The 19,376-nt window shown below is 41.8% G+C and overlaps 1 protein-coding gene across 1 annotated transcript in view; it reads left to right on the top strand.

The window, feature by feature from the left end:
- Positions 1-19,376, top strand: part of LOC126187618 (NF-X1-type zinc finger protein NFXL1) — a 119,795-nt gene that overhangs the window by 2,034 nt on the left and 98,385 nt on the right. Inside the window, exon 2 of the mRNA XM_049928811.1 lies at positions 3,907-4,046. Within this exon, the coding sequence (XP_049784768.1) occupies positions 3,907-4,046 (140 nt within the window). The remainder of the gene's footprint in view (positions 1-3,906; positions 4,047-19,376) is intronic.

The raw sequence follows: 19,376 nt of genomic DNA on the forward strand, positions 1-19,376 counted from the left end.
CACAAGTGGCAAATTATTGATTTACTATGAAATATTGTTTATTCTATTTGTATTGTGCTTATCTTAAGTTTCCACAAGCTGTGATTTAGTTCCTACATAAAAGGAAATAAATTCACTAAATTTGAATCAGAACTATCACCCTAATTTACTATCTGCTGAAGATAAAACGGAAGCATTGAAGAACATTATGCAATACATCAGCTTTGGCCAGTGACACTATCAACAAGGCAACTATTCGTCAACTCTGTGTAGTCACTTTGGAGCATTAGGGAAGCATCTATTTCCACCCGTCTGCTTTGACACATGACGTCACAAATATGGCGGAAACGACCATACACCACGATTCCAATACGGCGCATATAACGTCGGTACGTACACATTATGAGGACGAAAATACATCAAAAAATAAACACATACACTTTCCAGAAAATGCCAACAGGACAAGCACGGGAAATGGGGTGTTTTTGGGTGGGGGCAAACTAAATATAAACAAATTTAGACACCCATCACCGTACAAGATCACACAAAACGACAAAAAAAACCGACATCACAAAACTCCCCAAATACCACTAAACATAATATCATCTGGAATCGGACCTATATAGCTCAACAGCAGCTCTCGATCCCATAAATTAGGATCAAACACTTCCCTTGGCCTATATAGCACAAAAACATCTCCCGATACCAATATCAACATACGCAGCCACACATTGGGATCGAACCCTTCCCTTGACCTCCGCACTGTTAATTTTATCCGTCATATCCATTCCTGAACAAAAACAACAACCGATTAATTTTACTAAAATTACCACACGATCTACAGTGAACAGCACTAAATTAACCTTCACACAAAATCGTTAACTCACTGAAACAAATTCCACTATGAACACAGCCGACACTCAAACAATTCTGGATAATGAGCAAAAGCAAACTGAGCCCATTACACCACACAAACGAACACCCTGAACAAACCACCAGAGAGCACAACCAACCACAACACGACGACATCTACAAACACGCCACACTCACAAGCCAAACTCCACGCCGTCATGACGTCACACACAACAACACCCGTACGTCACGGGTCAAAGCCGACACTTGGAATCGGTCGCTTCTGTCGACCCAGAACTTATTACTCCAACAACAAAATGCAACTAACAGGGCAGCTGCGGGAAATTGGGGGCTTACGGTGGGTGACAAGCTAAATATATAACAGTACAAAATTCCACACCATCACAAAACGAATATTATATTTTTAAAAAATCCCTACTTACGACATAGTGCTACAGCCACAACACCAACAGGAATTGTGCACTTCACTGTACCGATATAGCTCAAATGAAGCCCTTGGTATCAAAAAACCAACAAATACCTACAACTCCAAAAAGTGGAATCAGACATTTCCCTTTATCTATATAGAGCAAACACAGCTCTTTATACCTACTAGCAACCCACAAATAGAAGGACAACACAACCACAGAAGTCACACATTTACATAACTCTCAAAATACCAGCGAAACCAAAACCCCGACAACTCAAAAAAAAAAAAAAAAAAACCATATTCACTAGATCAATGAAAATATAACAGAAATACCATAATTATAAAACAGATGAAACACAACCAACGAAAGCACCAAGCTCACAAACAAAAGGAAAAAAAGCCATAACAGCTCACTGAAAGCAAATCAAAAACTTCCAAATCCACATTACTGCACTGACTACTCAGACTCAAATAAACCCATGTTACCAAAGTGATAACCGAGACTCAAATTAACGCAATACCACATGTTAAACTCAACACGTCAACATCCACCACGAGAGGGCACCATCAAATATGACAACACGAAAAAAAGCCACACGTGCCATAGTGACGTCACACACCACAACAGTATTATGTTGCAAGTCAAAATAGACGGGTGCAATTGGGCGCTTCCTATGACCTCACTTTGGCAACTATGAAGTCATATTGTTGTGCATATTCCAAATATCAAAACATTAGGACACCCCTCCCCTTTGGTTATATGGGGGAAGATATTGTTAATGCTTTCAAACCTATTAAAATCCTGAAAATATCTGACCACAGCATGAAAATTGTTTTCCTTTGGGATGTAAATATAACTTGAGGAATGCATATTGCAAAAACATGTTATTCTTATGATACATTTGTTGTCTTTGCCAATTCACTACCAAACTGTGATGTTCGGTCCTGACCTAATTGTCTCTATGACATTAAGTTTAAAAATAGTTTATTTTCAAGAGGATAGTAGAAGTTTTTGAAATGCCGTTTTAAAAAAGAATGTTGAGGATGAGATGGGTGTCCATGGTTCTAGGGTCACCAGCAGATATCCATAACGCGTGCAGTGTAAAATTATGATTTTTTAAACATAAATTTTCTGGCACAAATTGTGCTTAGTCCCTAAATCAAAGACCATTGTACAGTAGCGACCAACCAAATGAAGCAGTGCATTTATTAAGGCACTGACCTCATATTTGGGAGGATGGAGTTTGCTTTGTCTGGCCACCTTGATTTAGGTATTCCGTGGTTTTGCTAAATCATTTCAGGCAAATGTTGGAATGGTTTCTTCATCAAGGCCATGCCTGACCTTGTCTTATGTTCATAAAAGCATACTTATGTATTCAAATCAGATCCAGTAACTGATGAAGAGATACTGAATCAAATTTTGGGGAAAAGAGCTTTATGACACAATTTTTCTGTAAGTAGGTGTAGGTTGATGGGACACATGAGGCATGAAAGAATAGTTATTTTGGTAATGGAAGAAAGAATGGGAGGTACATCTTGTGTTACAATCATGGAGTAGATGAGCAGAGGGTTGTAAGGATGGCCCGCCTAACAAAATACCGGTAGGTGGTATGGGGTCTTTTGGTCAATGGTTCCTGAGCAGAGGCAGATACTGCAAGCGTGTGAGTGATGGTAGCAACTGCTGTAATGTCATCTGCATCTGTGACTCAGCTGACTTCCAGTACAGTTCACATCTATGGCAAGTCTGACAGTGTCAAACTATAGACGCCAAGGTGTCCAAAGTGTTGTGTACTTCAAACCTAATCTGTCAGATAAGTGCCAATAAGACATTTGGGCATGTTGATGACTATATTTATGGGTTGCAGGAGGGCACAACATGTAGAATCCATCACCTTGCACGATCGGCCACTAACAGCCTACACAGTGGCATGAACACATTCCGCATTGGCATTTGGCAAGATCAGAAGCTAGGTAGTAGTGACGACATTGTGCTGGGTCGTGTCTGCCAGTGCAGTCTTAGGGTGGCTGTTGCAACTGACCTAGCTTCCTGGATCACTGAACTGCTGAAGCGAGGGGGCAGACTGCTGCAATTGTAGAGGCAGACCTAAGACTGACAGCAATAAGCAGGTCAAGTGTATGTAGGCTAAAGTAGTTATGAAGAAGCACAGGTTAGTCTTGTGTGGTGAGCTGCATCAAACCAGTTTGGACTAGAACTGCAATAGCAGCAACTTGTTTTCATGACACATTCTTTGGCTTTTCTCACAGTGAAGCTATCGCCTTATAGTTTACCTAGAACTTTGGGCTACCCCACAGATCAGGCTGTTTCCATGAATTTTAAAAACATTGTGTTGACAGTGATATTACTGGTCGAGAAAAATGGCAGTATCATGAACTACAGTGACCTCGTTAAAACCAACAGATATGGTAAACTATTATGTCGATCACTCCGTTTTCTTTCATAATGAATACAATTATTGCAGTTTATGTCATTTGTTAAGCATCATCTGAGCTAGTCAGTATCGAATTTTCTGCTCTTTCTGATGTTACATATGATACTGAGCAAATGTATGTATGAATGTATAATTCAAGAATATCAATTAATTCATTTATTACACATAACATTAATGTTTGTTAAATCTTTGCAGAGTCTGTGTTGAAGTCGTACTCTCAGTTAGGGGGTAGAAGTGATGAGCTTGGGCGTACACAGCGGTTTCTGGAGGAGGTTTTCCAGTCTGGTGCTGCAACGTGTCTGATCTGTATAGCATCTGTGAAAAGAAATGATGCTGTGAGTACTGCCAGTTGTATGGGGTACGAATAGAGAGGAATATTCGATAGTAATCATTGGCTTTGACCAGTGACAGAAACACGCAGTTAACATTAACAATATGGCGACTATTGATATTAGTGGTAAATTTTTCAAACGAGCTAAACTACAAATTAGGCTGTCACCACAACCAAGTTTTTTTTTCTTTAACATTTGTTGGTTTCACCAACTCACAATCGAGCTGTCACCTTCCAGCCTAAAATAGACATCGCGCTAAGTTACAGATCAGTATTGCTACAACCAAGTTTTCTGCTTTCAAATTCGTTGGCTTTGCCAACTAACAACCAAACTGTGGAAATACATACCGAAAGGTGACATAGCAGTAGATAACTTTGTCACTGGTGGCTATTATCAAATATTCCTCTTGACCCTGGAATACTATATTGTGTGTTGAACTACATTTATAAAACCAAGCAAGCAACATCTGAGATAAAGTAGTTACCATTGATGCCATCATAAATTGGCATGACAAAAGCTTAATTACATTTATGTAATTTTCTATTCTTTTATTGGCTATTCTGGACGAAGGCTGGTAAATATTCTATGAGAGCTAAATATGAGGCACATCCGTGGAGTAAATTTCCTGTAGCTGACAAACTGATGTTGCATGAAGCAATGGTATGTACATGATAGAGTAATAAAATGGCATGATACATGTGCTAACAAAATTTCCCGATGTCTCACAGTAGCTTTGTAGTAGCAGTTGATATTGGAGACTCATGTTCCAGTTTCCACAGCGTGTGAAGTGCAGTTGTTGATGAAGTGTGTGAACTGAAATTCATCATCTGTGTGAGGTCTGTGGACCTAATGTAATGAGCAAGGAGATGGTGTGTTACTGATGCAGAGACATTGCACGAAATTGCCAAAATGTTGATGATTAGGAGCTCAACGGGAGGTCACCCATCATTAAGGGTGACTTTGTGGAGCTTGTATGAGAATCGTCATTTCACCGTAACAGAACTCGGCAGTCAGTTCCCACAGGTGCGCTGCTCCTTGTCATGTGAAATTGTCACAAAGCTCATGTTGTTCTGGAAACTGTGGGCGAGGTGAATTCCAAAGCAACTGATTCCAGAACACAAAGCAAAGTGCTTGGGGGCAGCTTTCACTTTTCTGCTGTGGTACCATGATGATGGCAATGAATTTGTGGACCGAAACACCACAGTTGGCGAGAAGTGGTTTGCACACAATACCCCAGAAACCAAGCAGCATTCGATGCAATGACATCACAGTGGCTCTCATGAAAGGTGAAATTAAAGTAGACCGTGTAGGTGGTATGGGAAGTGCTGTGTTCATTGTTCTGGGATAAGTGCAGAGCTCTCCTCATATTCTTGGCAAGAGGTGAGACAAAGAATGCTGTGAACATTACTGTGAAACAATGTGGCGATTGTGACATGACATTTACAACAAGCGGCTCAAGATGCTTAATGCTAGTGTTCTCTTGCTGCACAATAATACTCGGCCACACACAACTCGGTGGTCAACAGTGCCCCTGCAAATGTTCGGTTGGGAGGTGTTTGTTCATTCATGCTACAGCCCAGGCCTTGCTCACAGTGATTTCCATCCTTTCTGGAACCTCGAGAAATTCCTGTCGGGTTGGAGTCAGCATTTTCATATTTACAGAGTGGCAGACATGATTGTCATTCAGTGCTTCCAGTCCCATGTGGCAGACATCTATGATGCATGGATATAAAAGTTGGTCCCACAGTGTGACAAATATCTGAATTCCAGTGGTGAAATGAAAAATAGCTCATACTTCCGGTATGTGTTACAATAAATCTTTCAACTAAATTGTGTTTTGTTTCTGTTCATGACTTCCTCCCACCCCCCTTTCCCGCCCTACACCGGGAAACTTACTTTATGGATGTGCATCATAGATATGAAAGAATAACTTGATAAATGTATTATCATTGGTTGTACTGAAAGAAAACAAAATGTGAGAAAGAACTGCTGTCTGCAGTAAGGAGAAACCATGTTACTAGTTTCTAAAAACTTAGCCTTGCAGCTAGAATGTAACTATTTAAAACCCTGCCCCTTTCCTTAAAATGCTGTATAAATATACCCTTTGAGATCATAATGACCCAGTTGGTATTAAAGGGCATAATACTGATAAATCATGAAGTTATTTTAATTTTAGGTTCTGTTTGCAACAAAATATGGAAGTTAGACCAGATGGTCATATACAAAAACACAAATATTTTTATCATGCTGCACTTTATCAGAAAGAGACATAGATCAGTTGAGTTTTTACTTAGTTTGAAGAGCAGCAAGATTTAAAATTGTCAATTAACTCAAAAATTACAATGACAGTAACTCGTGAAGTTCTCAGCTTGCTGTACTAAAAATTATTAGGGCATTATTTGCCATAAAATAAATATTACAGTTTTAGAAGTTAACAATCATGTAAGTGATGTAAAAAAAATACTTTTGTCCTCTTATTCTGGAACAGAACAGAACAGAACAAAACAGAAATAGCTAATAATAGGGAAAGCTCAGTTGCTCCATTTTCTAAATTCTTCACTGCCTCAGCTACATTCAAACTTATTATGGTCAACAATTTGGGCAGTGTGTGTAATGTGAGCTTCACATACATATTTGCTACATCTCAAACTCTATAAGGGTTTTGTTGCCACAACTTGGACAGAATTTGCATCTGTCATATTTGGAGTTTTGATTTCTGCTGCTGGAACTTGGTGTTGAAGAATATCCTGCTCGTATTCTTCTAACAGTGGCCACTATTTATATTTCATGGTGGCTTTTTTCTGTCTTCAAAACAGAGATTTACTAAGAGTACTCTCGGTTCAACAAGAAGACATTGACTCAATGCATAGGATGTGAAAAAATTGCCATATGTGGCATTTTGTCCATTCAGGTCATGCCACACACCATGACAAAACACATGCCTTGATTTTTCCAGGTTCTACCCACTTTTTAATTAGAACTGTTATAGGTGGTAATTCATTTATACGTGTTGTGAATTTTTAAACACAGGGGTCATATAGTCACAAGAGTAACAAATTAAATTGTAATAAGAAGGTGAATTTATTTTTTCCTCTGAGCCTTAGGCTATGTGCAATGTATAGAAAACAAAATAAAGTTTTACGCATGGGCATCTTTGAGTGTGTCGCTGGCTTTGGTGGTAATGAATGTGACATGCATCAAAAAGGACTTACATGTCTGGCATTTATGACCATTGCACACAATTTTTAAGCTGTCTGGAACATTAACTGGTGAGGTTATCTTAATTACCTGGTATGGACCACGATACCTGGTGACGAATTTCTTCATTTTCCCCTGTGGGATCTATGGACATATCAGCATTACCCACTGACCTCTATGATACTCCGGCTCTTTATCATTGCATTGCCCAATCTCTTCTTGACGTTCAAAGGCCTTGGTATTGGCTTTTTGCATTCACTTCATACCTTTCTCAACATCTTCGTGAAATTCCTGATGGGCTCCCAATATTTCCCCACCATAGGTTTGATTACTTCAAATGGTGATGGCATTTATTGACCACACACTGCTTAATATGGCTGTAGACCTGTACTTACATGGATTTTAGAATTATAAGCTGTGACCATGTACTGAAATAAAGTATTCCAGTCATTATCTTGGCTATTCGCATAAAGGCCCAACCTTTTCCGTATTTTTTTATGCACATATTCCATTTTTCGAATGGCCTGCTGATGTAATGGACTTGTCCTTAGTTTACAAATATGCCGAAAAGGTCACTACTGCTAAATGGTGCAACTGCATCATCAGTTCTGACATAAAGTTGGTGTCCTGATTTGTGATTAACATTTCCAGAACATCAAACTTTAACAACCAATTATTCATCATTGCCTGTGCTACTCTGTCAGCTTGCTGATTTGAGGCAAAGATCATTCTCACATAATGTTAACAATGATTGTTATGATCATACCAAGCGAGGTGGCGCAGTGGTTAGCACACTGGACTCGCATTCGGGAGGACGACGGTTCAATCCCGTCTCTGGCCATCCTGATTTAGGTTTTCCGTGATTTTCCTAAATCGTTTCAGGCAAATGCCGGGATGGTTCCTTTGAAAGGGCACGGCCGATTTCCTTCCCAATCCTTCCCTAACCCGAGCTTGCACTCCGTCTCTAATGACCTCGTTGTCGACGGGACGTTAAACACTAACCACCACCACCGTTATGATCATACAATAGTGGTTCTCTACTGGTGTCTAGTTAAAAGGTCCCAAAATATCTATCCCAATCACAGTAACCTGTAACAGAATGCATTGATGACTTAACTCCATTCACTGTGTGCATGGCACACAGTTTTTTATATGCTGCTGTATATCTTGTCTACACATAAGCCACAAGTAATACTTGGCTACACTTTGCTTTGTGGTTATATGTCCTCCAAAACCAAATATTGCATGATCATGTGCTTTCTTCCATGCTACTTCTCACAGAACCACAACACAAGCCCCAGGGTTTGTCATTCTGCATAATACAGTGTTGTGTACGACAAACTGTGGTTGTGTTGCAAATATTTCGCTGTCCTCGTCAGCAGCTTGTGCTCTGTGCCACTCTGCAATAGTATGACCTACTGTCTGTAATACACCATTTGTTCTGCTGAGACTATCCACATTGCCATGTCTTTTACTAGGCTAACGGACTACTTTGAAATCAAATTTACTTAACTTCACTGCCCATTTTGTAAGTCAACTAGTCAAATTTTTTTTTACCCTTAAGCAGGCGCGCTGTTTTTTATAACACAAGTAGGTGTGCACCGCAGTTTATACACATGTTAAGAATAGTTGTCATTATGTTACCAAGGTAAACCTGAATGAGCAGAATCACATTTTAATCTTAGCTTAATTAAACAATAATAAAATAAACTTATAGTTTATTAGCTAAAGCATTGTTTAATTAAACAGTAATAAAATAAACCTTTCATTATAACACCCGGTTGCCTCATACAGTTGTTACCCACAGTAATGACCCATTCCAAGGGTTAAACAGTGTGGTTGCATCAGATCCCTGCCAACTAATTATCTGATTACTAGTTATTGTATAAAGAACGGCCTAATTGTGGGATTGTGCTGCTAGCTCCGAATATGGGGCAAATTGCAATTTCTTTCTCACCTAGATTGTTTATTTTATATTACTGCTGCCCCCACCCCTCCCCCCCCCCCCCCCATGAACCATGGACCTTGCCGTTGGTGGGGAGGCTTGCGTGCCTCAGCGATACAGATGGCCGTACCGTGGGTACAACCACAACGGAGGGGTATCTGTTGAGAGGCCAGACAAACGTGTGGTTCCTGAAGAGGGGCAGCAGCCTTTTCAGTAGTTGCAAGGGCAACAGTCTGGATGATTGACTGATCTGGCCTTGTAACAATAACCAAAACGGCATTGCTGTGCTGGTACTGCGAATGGCTGAAAGCAAGGGGAAACTACGGCCGTAATTTTTCCCGAGGGCATGCAGCTTTACTGTATGATTAAATGATGATGGGGTCCTCTTGGGTAAAATATTCCGGAGGTAAAATAGTCCCCCATTCGGATCTCCGGGCGGGGACTACTCAAGAGGATGTCGTTATCAGAAGAAAGAAAACTGGCGTCCTACGGATCGGAGCGTGGAATGTCAGATCCCTTAATCGGGCAGGTAGGTTAGAAAATTTAAAAAGGGAAATGGATAGGTTAAAGTTAGATATAGTGGGAATTAGTGAAGTTCGGTGGCAGGAGGAACAAGACTTCTGGTCAGGTGACTACAGGGTTATAAACACAAAGTCAAATAGGGGTAATGCAGGAGTAGGTTTAATAATGAATAGGAAAATAGGAATGCTGGTAAGCTACTACAAACAGCATAGTGAACGCATTATTGTGGCCAAGATAGACACGAAGCCCACGCCTACTACAGTAGTACAAGTTTATATGCCAACTAGCTCTGCAGATGATGAAGAAATTGAAGAAATGTATGATGATATAAAAGAAATTATTCAGATAGTGAAGGGAGATGAAAATTTAATAGTCATGGGTGACTGGAATTCGAGTGTAAGAAAAGGGGGAGAAGGAAACATAGTAGGTGAATATGGATTGGGGCTAAGAAATGAAAGAGGAAGCCGCCTGGTAGAATTTTGCACAGAGCACAACTTAATTATAGCTAACACTTGGTTTAAGAATCATGATAGAAGGTTGTATACATGGAAGAACCCTGGAGATACTAAAAGGTATCAGATAGATTCCCTTCTTCCCTTCTTTGCTTAGAACTGATTAGAACAAAGAAGGGAAGGCAGAAAGGTGGAAGGAGTATATAGAGGGTTTATACAAGGGCGATGTACTTGAGGACAATATTATGGAAATGGAAGAGGATGTAGATGAAGACGAAATGGGAGATAAGATACTGCGTGAAGAGTTTGACAGAGCACTGAAAGACCTGAGTCGAAATAAGGCCCCCGGAGTAGACAACATTCCATTTGAACTACTGATGGCCTCGGGAGAGCCAGTCATGACAAAACTCTACCATCTGGTGAGCAAGATGTATGAGACAGGCGAAATACCCTCAGACTTCAAGAAGAATATAATAATTCCAATCCCAAAGAAAGCAGGTGTTGACAGATGTGAAAATTACCGAACTATCAGTTTGATAAGTCACAGCTGCAAAATACTAACGCGAATTCTTTACAGACGAATGGAAAAACTGGTAGAAGCCGACCTCAGGGAAGATCAGTTTGGATTCCATAGAAATGTTGGAACACGTGAGGCAATACTGACCTTACGACTTACCTTAGAAGAAAGATTAAGAAAAGGAAAACCTACGTTTCTAGCATTTGTAGACTTAGAGAAAGCTTTTGACAATGTTAACTGGAATACTCTCTTTCAAATTCTGAAGGTGGCAGGGGTAAAATACAGGGAGCGAAAGGCTATTTACAGTTTGTACAGAAACCAGATGGCAGTTATAAGAGTCGAGGGGCATGAAAGGGAAGCAGTGGTTGGGAAAGGAGTAAGACAGGGTTGTAGCCTCTCCCCGATGTTATTCAATCTGTATATTGAGCAAGCAGTAAAGGAAACAAAAGAAAAATTCGGAGTAGGTATTAAAATTCATGGAGAAGAAGTAAAAACTTTGAGGTTCGCCGATGACATTGTAATTCTGTCAGAGACAGCAAAGGACTTGGAAGAGCAGTTGAACGGAATGGACAGTGTCTTGAAAGGAGGATATAAGATGAACATCAACAAAAGCAAAATGAGGATAATGGAATGTAGTCAAATTAAGTCGGGTGATGCTGAGGGAATTAGATTAGGAAATAAGACACTTAAAGTAGTAAAGGAGTCTTGCTATTTAGGGAGTAAAATAACCGATGATGGTCGAAGTAGAGAGAATATAAAATGTAGACTGGCAATGGCAAGGAAAGCGTTTCTCAAGAAGAGAAATTTGTTAACATCGAGTATAGATTTAAGTGTCAGGAAGTCATTTCTGAAAGTATTTGTATGGAGTGTAGCCTTGTATGGAAGTGAAACATGGACGATAACTAGTTTGGACAAGAAGAGAATAGAAGCTTTCGAAATGTGGTGCTACAGAAGAATGCTGAAGATAAAGTGGGTAGATCACGTAACTAATGAGGAGGTATTGAATAGGATTGGGGAGAAGAGAAGTCTGTGGCACAAATTGACTAGAAGAAGGGATCGGTTGGTAGGACATGTTTTGAGGCATCAAGGGATCACAAATTTAGCATTGGAGGGCAGTGTGGAGGGTAAAAATAGTAGAGGGAGACCAAGAGATGAATACACTAAGCAGATTCAGAAGGATGTAGGTTGCAGTAGATACTGGGAGATGAAGAAGCTTGCACAGGATAGAGTAGCATGGAGAGCTGCATCAAACCAGTCTCAGGACTGAAGACCACAACAACAACATCAGATAGATTATATAATGGTAAGACAGAGATTTAGGAACCAGGTTTTAAATTGTAAGACATTTCCAGGGGCAGATGTGGACTCTGACCACAATCTATTGGTTATGACCTGTAGATTAAAACTGAAGAAACTGCAAAAAGGTGGGAATTTAAGGAGATGGGACCTGGATAAACTGAAAGAACCAGAGGTTGTACAGAGTTTTAGGGAGAGCATAAGGGAACAATTGACAGGAATGGGGGAAAGAAATACATTAGAAGAAGAATGGGTAGCTTTGAGGGATGAAGTAGTGAAGGCAGCAGAGGATCAAGTAGGTAAAAAGACCAGGGCTCTTAGAAATTCTTGGGTATCAGAAGAAATATTGAATTTAATTGATGAAAGGAGAAAATATAAAAATGCAGTTAATGAAGCAGGCAAAAAGGAATACAAACGTCTCAAAAATGAGATCAACAGGAAGTGCAAAATGGCTAAGCAGGGATGGCTAGAGGACAAATGCAAGGATGTAGAGGCTTATCTCACTAGGGGTAAGATAGATACTGCCTACAGGAAAATTAAAGAGACCTTTGGAGATAAGAGAACCACTTGTATGAACATCAAGAGCTCAGATGGAAACCCAGTTCTAAGCAAAGAAGGGAAAGCAGAAAGGTGGAAGGAGTATATAGAGGGTCTGTACAAGGGCGATGTACTTGAGAACAATATTATGGAAATGGAAGAGGATGTAGATGAAGATGAAATGGGGGATACGATACTGCGTGAAGAGTTTGACAGAGCACTGAAAGACCTGAGTCGAAACAAGGCCCCCGGAGTAGACAACATTCCATTGGAACTACTGACGGCCTTGGGAGAGCCAGTCCTGACAAAACTCTACCATCTGGTGAGCAAGATGTATGAAACAGGCGAAATACCCTCAGACTTCAAGAAGAATATAATAATTCCAATCCCAAAGGAAGCAGGTGTTGACAGATGTGAAAATTACCGAACTATCAGTTTAATAAGCCACAGCTGCAAAATACTAATACGAATTCTTTACAGACGAATGGAAAAACTAGTAGAAGCCGACCTTGGGGGAGATCAGTTTGGATTCCGTAGAAATACTGGAACACATGAGGCAATACTGACCTTGCGACTTATCTTAGAAGAAAGATTAAGGAAAGGCAAACCTACGTTTCTAGCATTTGTAGACTTAGAGAAAGCTTTTGACAATGTTGACTGGAATACTCTCTTTCAAATTCTAAAAGTGGTAGGAGTAAAATACAGGGAGCGAAAGGCTATTTACAGTTTGTACAGAAACCAGATGGCAGTTATAAGAGTCGAGGGACATGAAAGGGAAGCAGTGGTTGGGGAAGGGAGTGAGACAGGGTTGTAGCCTCTCCCCGATGTTATTCAATCTGTATATTGAGCAAGCAGTAAAGGAAACAAAAGAAAAATTCGGAGTAGGTATTAAAATCCATGGAGAAGAAATAAAAACCTTGAGGTTTGCCGATGACATTGTAATTCTGTCAGAGACAGCAAAGGACCTGGAAGAGCAGTTGAACGGAATGGACAGTGTCTTGAAAGGAGGATATAAGATGAACATCAACAAAAGAAAAACGAGGATAATGGAATGTAGTCGAATTAAGTCGGGTGATGCTGAGGGAATTAGATTAGGAAATGAGACACTTAAAGTAGTAAAGGAGTTTTGCTATTTGGGGAGCAAAATAACTGATTATGGTCGAAGCAGAGAGGATATAAAATGTAGACTGGCAATGGCAAGGAAAGCGTTTCTGAAGAAGAGAAATTTGTTAACATCGAGTATAGATTTAAGTGTGAGGAAGTTATTTCTGAAAGTATTTGTATGGAGTGTAGCCATGTATGGAAGTGAAACATGGACGGTAAATAGTTTGGACAAGAAAAGTATAGAAGCTTTCGAAATGTGGTGTTACAGAAGAATGCTGAAGATTAGATGGGTAGATCACATAACTAATGAGGAAGTATTGAATAGGATTGGGGAGAAGAGAAGTTTGTGGCACAACTTGACCAGAAGAAGGGATCGATTGGTAGGACATGTTCTGAGGCATCGAGGGATCACCAATTTAATATTGGAGGGCAGCATGGAGGGTAAAAATCGTAGGGGGAGACCAAGAGATGAATACACTAAGCAGTTTCAGAAGGATGTAGGTTGCAGTAGGTACTGGGAGATGAAGAAGCTTGCACAGGATAGAGTAGCATGGAGAGCTGCATCAAACCAGTCTCAGGACTGAAGACCACAACAACAACAACAACAACAAACAACATATTACTGCTGCTCATTTGGATGTATGACAACACAACTTAGTACTACATTAACTAAAGCAGTAATGAAGGAATATGTAGAGGCTAACAATTATAAAACAACAATGGAACAAAACAATACTACACTCCTGGAAATGGAAAAAAGAACACATTGACACCGGTGTGTCAGACCCACCATACTTGCTCCGGACACTGCGAGAGGGCTGTACAAGCAATGATCACATGCACGGCACAGCGGACACACCAGGAACCGCGGTATTGGCCGTCGAATGGCGCTAGCTGCGCAGCATTTGTGCACCGCCGCCGTCAGTGTTAGCCAGTTTGCCGTGGCATACGGAGCTCCATCGCAGTCTTTAACACTGGTAGCATGCCGCGACAGCGTGGACGTGAACCGTATGTGCTGTTGACGGACTTTGAGCGAGGGCGTATAGTGGGCATGCGGGAGGCTGGGTGGATGTACCGCCGAATTGCTCAACACGTGGGGCGTGAGGTCTCCACAGTACATCGATGTCGCCAGTGGTCGGCGGAAGGTGCACGTGCCCGTCGACCTGGGACCGGACCGCAGCGACGCACGGATGCACGCCAAGACCGTAGGATCCTACGCAGTGCCATAGGGGACCGCACCGCCACTTCCCAGCAAATTAGGGACACTGTTGCTCCTGGGGTATCGGCGAGGACCATTCGCAACCGTCTCCATGATGCTGGGCTACGGTCCCGCACACCGTTAGGCCGTCTTCCGCTTACGCCCCAACATCGTGCAGCCCGCCTCCAGTGGTGTCGCGACAGGCGTGAATGGAGGGACGAATGGAGACGTGTCGTCTTCAGCGATGAGAGTCGCTTCTGCCTTGGTGCCAATGATGGTCGTATGCGTGTTTGGCGCCGTGCAGGTGAGCGCCACAATCAGGACTGCATACGACCGAGGCACACAGGGCCAACACCCGGCATCATGGTGTGGGGAGCGATCTCCTACACTGGCCGTACACCACTGGTGATCGTCGAGGGGACACTGAATAGTGCACGGTACATCCAAACCGTCATCGAACCCATCGTTCTACCATTCCTAGACCGGCTAGGGAACTTGCTGTTCCAACAGGACAATGCACGTCCGCATGTATCCCGTGCCATCCAACGTGCTCTAGAAGGTGTAAGTCAACTACCCTGGCCAGCAAGATCTCCGGATCTGTCCCCCATTGAGCATGTTTGGGACTGGATGAAGCGTCGTCTCACGCGGTCTGCACGTCCAGCACGAACGCTGGTCCAACTGAGGCGCCAGGTGGAAATGGCATGGCAAGCCGTTCCACAGGACTACATCCAGCATCTCCACGATCGTCTCCATGGGAGAATAGCAGCCTGCATTGCTGCGAAAGGTGGATATACACTGTACTAGTGCCGACATTGTGCATGCTCTGTTGCCTGTGTCTATGTGCCTGTGGTTCTGTCAGTGTGATCATGTGATGTATCTGACCCCAGGAATGTGTCAATAAAGTTTCCCCTTCCTGGGACAATGAATTCACGGTGTTCTTATTTCAATTTCCAGGAGTGTATTTGTGATTGGTGTACTTTGTACACAGACACTCTCACATGTGGGGTTAATGCCAAAAGTCACATAAAGTGCCACATGATCTATTGTCACTTTAAATATTTTCCCACACAATAGCAGCAGAAGTATGGCATGCCCCATATGAGGTTCAGCATCTCCTTTTCTGTCTTAGAATAGTTTCTCTCTGCTTTGTGTAATTGTCGGGACTCATAAGTGACTGGATGCCCCTTACTTCCTGATTTAGAACACAGCCCATTGCACGGTTACTAGCATCACACAATAACACAAACTCCTTTTCATGATCTAGATAGACCAATACTGGGCTATTTGTCAACAGTTTCTTCAATTTTTCAAATTCCAAATGCACTCTAGAATTTTGATGTCCAGTGAAACTTTCAACCCTTTCTTTAATAAGTGCATGAGAACTAATAAACCCCAGGGCAAATTTCCTATAATAATTTGCTGAACCGAAAAAGACTACAATTCTTTGCCTGTCTGAGGTGTTACACAACTGTACATCATACATCAATCTCAGATCTGTTCATACCCCATCTTGGCTCATTACATGCCCCAAATAATTTACTTCTTACTGTACAAAATGACACTTCTCTGCGCTAAAAGGAAGATGTGCTGTGTGTAATCCCTTAACCTCCCTCAACTGTTGCTCATGCTCTTCCATACCTTTGACAAACACAGTGATATTGTCTAGATACACCACAGATTATTTTGGTTTTAATCCCCTCAATACTCCTTCCACCAAGTGTTGAAATGTGGCTGGTGCATTCTTCAATTAGAACAACATACACTGGTATAGGTAGTGACCCCAAGAAACATTCAACACAGCTTTTGGCCTGTCCTCTGGTGCTACTTCTAGCTAGTGATAGCCACTCCATAGGTCTATAGTGGAGAATGCTTGGGCAGATCCACGTATTTTATCCCAAAATTATCAAGATTGATGGGCATTACTCACTCAGTGTCTATTTCCTGTATGTGTACAGTACTCCTGAGCACAAAACGCCACACTTTATTTAAATCTCCATTTTTCTCCCAGTGTCTCAACCACACAATGTATTTACTTCTCCCACAATCACCGACAGCAGTTTCCCTGCACTTTGTGATACGTGATCATATGAATTGATCCTTGGTGCATTTGCAAGCAGGTTATTCGGTTTGTCCTCCACAAGAGACAAACCTTTTGGCAGTGTGTTACTGAGAAAAGTTTTCTCCTGATGTAATGGTGTGCCCCAAGTTCTACCATGTATTGTCCAAGGTCAGTTTTAGCATGATACTTATACATGAAATCCAACCCTAGGAGCCCACAGTAACCATCAGCTATACAATGCAAAACTTAGAATTTTCCAAGAATTTTTTGCTCCACCTGAAAACTTATGTTCACGGAAGACAGTGAATGCACATCATTACCATGAACTGTACGTAATCTGTACTGTGGAAGGTTTAACCACCTCATTCCCATTAGTCCCAGACTTACCACACACATGTGCACCTGTGTCTAATAAAAACATGTGTTCTGAGCTGTCCACTATACCAATAAAACATCATTCCACCTTTGCATAGGTTTCTGTAGCATTAAAATTTAATGGGAATGCCACTCACTGAACCTAGGGCTCCCATTGTCATTTAATGGTTGTTTATTTATATTTCATCCGTTCCTGTTATGTCCCTTACTTCGCATATAGTCCTGTTCTTAATGTCCGACTTTCCCACATTTCTTAAACTGTGGTATGTTAGTAGTATCTACAGCCGTTCTGTCTTCCTATACTGCTGTACTCAACCTCTTCCCAGCACATCAAGTGACTGAGCGTTTCTCAGTCCTTCCTCCGTTAAACATAATTTGGCCATTTGCAACAACTCCTTGTCTGTTCTATAGCCCAGCTTTGCAGCAGGTTATCAACAAATGCCAATACATCCTCCCCTGCATTGTTTGAAAAATGATTAACTAGGCTAGTGGTAGCTGCATCTAGAACAGATACAGACAGAATAGAAGAGGCCCTGCTTTTTTCCCCTCTGCATCCACCTGCTTACGCAAGTCTTTCAATTCGGCTACCTGATCGAGTAAAGAAAAGACTGAACTGCTTCCTGAGCGGTAATCGTCAATACCTTTGATTCACTCATTATAAACCCTTTACCTAATACACAAGGATAAACACAAGGATACCTAATTCTAGCACTAACTTAATTCTTCCACCTAACTGCTAACCATGCGCACTCGTCACATTGTATGGCTTATTATCCATACCTTCAACATGTAAAGAATGTTAAGGCTATGAGTGCATACAGGAGGCACTAAGACCTTGTAAATTACATTGCTTGCACCTGACCAGATGCCTGCTGGCTTAATCTTCCCAATGATTCCCCCTCATATATGTCTATGCCCTCATTAATCTTCATAAATTTCACCATATACCCAGTCCTCCAACCTAACTTAATCGCCATTGCACATTATTCGAAGGTCAACAGTCAGAGCAAAACATTGTGTTTGTACCCACCCCGAAGTGCTGATGATGTCATACATTGGTTCACAATGTCCCCCAAATCCACTGATCCTTTCTGATACCAGTTACTATGGGGCAGGATGATCCAAGCATTATTCACCCCAGAATAGGTCACAGTAATGTGTAGGATGGTTGGCTGGGCAGCACATATGAAGAACCAGTTCCTTGGCTGCTGTGGAATTATAAATGCAGTGATAACAACAACATGATTTATTCAGCAGCCTTCATACAGCTGATGTAAACAGCATCCCAATGGCATTTTATGACTCGGCTTGGCAATGTTAGTCACAGCACTAAAAAATGGTTTGTGTGGTGATAGCTATAGCAGCTTTGCTCAGCGAGGCCCTGCAGCACAGTGGCCTTGTATGGTAACCATGTCCCAGTGACATTATGTTAGATGCAGATGCTGCACAGCTGGCCCAGCAGTGGTTGCGCTACCAACAGTGTCAAGTGCTGATGTGCACAGCCAATGCCACCAAGTGGCAATGTAGAAATATGGCGCATGTGCCCTGATCCCATGATCTTGGCGAAACATGCATTGTCAGTAGCCCATGTTTGCAAGTCTACACCAGCAGAGTGTGTGCGTGCAGGTCAAGTGGCACCTCTGCAACAAATCAGATGCAGTTAGTCTCTGCACCACTGCGGACTGTGAACCAAGGATCACTTGGAGGCACCCTGGAGTTGGTTGATGCCAGCCAGCAGTAGACTCCATTTGGAAGGCACCTGTTCAGCTCCCAGCAGCATCAAGACTCTAGGCATGGTCCATAGACCAGCAACTACCCGAGGTAGCAACTAGGTGTAATGAAGACTGGATGACCCACATCAGGTCACCAGCCAGCATGGAGTACTTCTCAGTGTAGGCAGTGATCAATGACAGATACTGCTAGGTCTGAATGCCCAACATTTAATCTTGCATACAAAACGGCACTACTCCCCGTCGTGTATGAGTCGAGACAACATGTGTTGAGGTAACCATGCTTGCTTCAGTGCCGGATCGGAGGGTTTCGTCATACCAGCTAAGCACCTTTTCTACTATAGAAGAAGAATGTGTTAAGCATCCTGCCAAATCACCTGGCCTCAGGTTGTGAAACCAA

This window comes from Schistocerca cancellata, chromosome 5 (assembly GCF_023864275.1).
Source record: "Schistocerca cancellata isolate TAMUIC-IGC-003103 chromosome 5, iqSchCanc2.1, whole genome shotgun sequence".
Taxonomy (NCBI): Eukaryota; Metazoa; Arthropoda; class Insecta; order Orthoptera; family Acrididae; genus Schistocerca; species Schistocerca cancellata.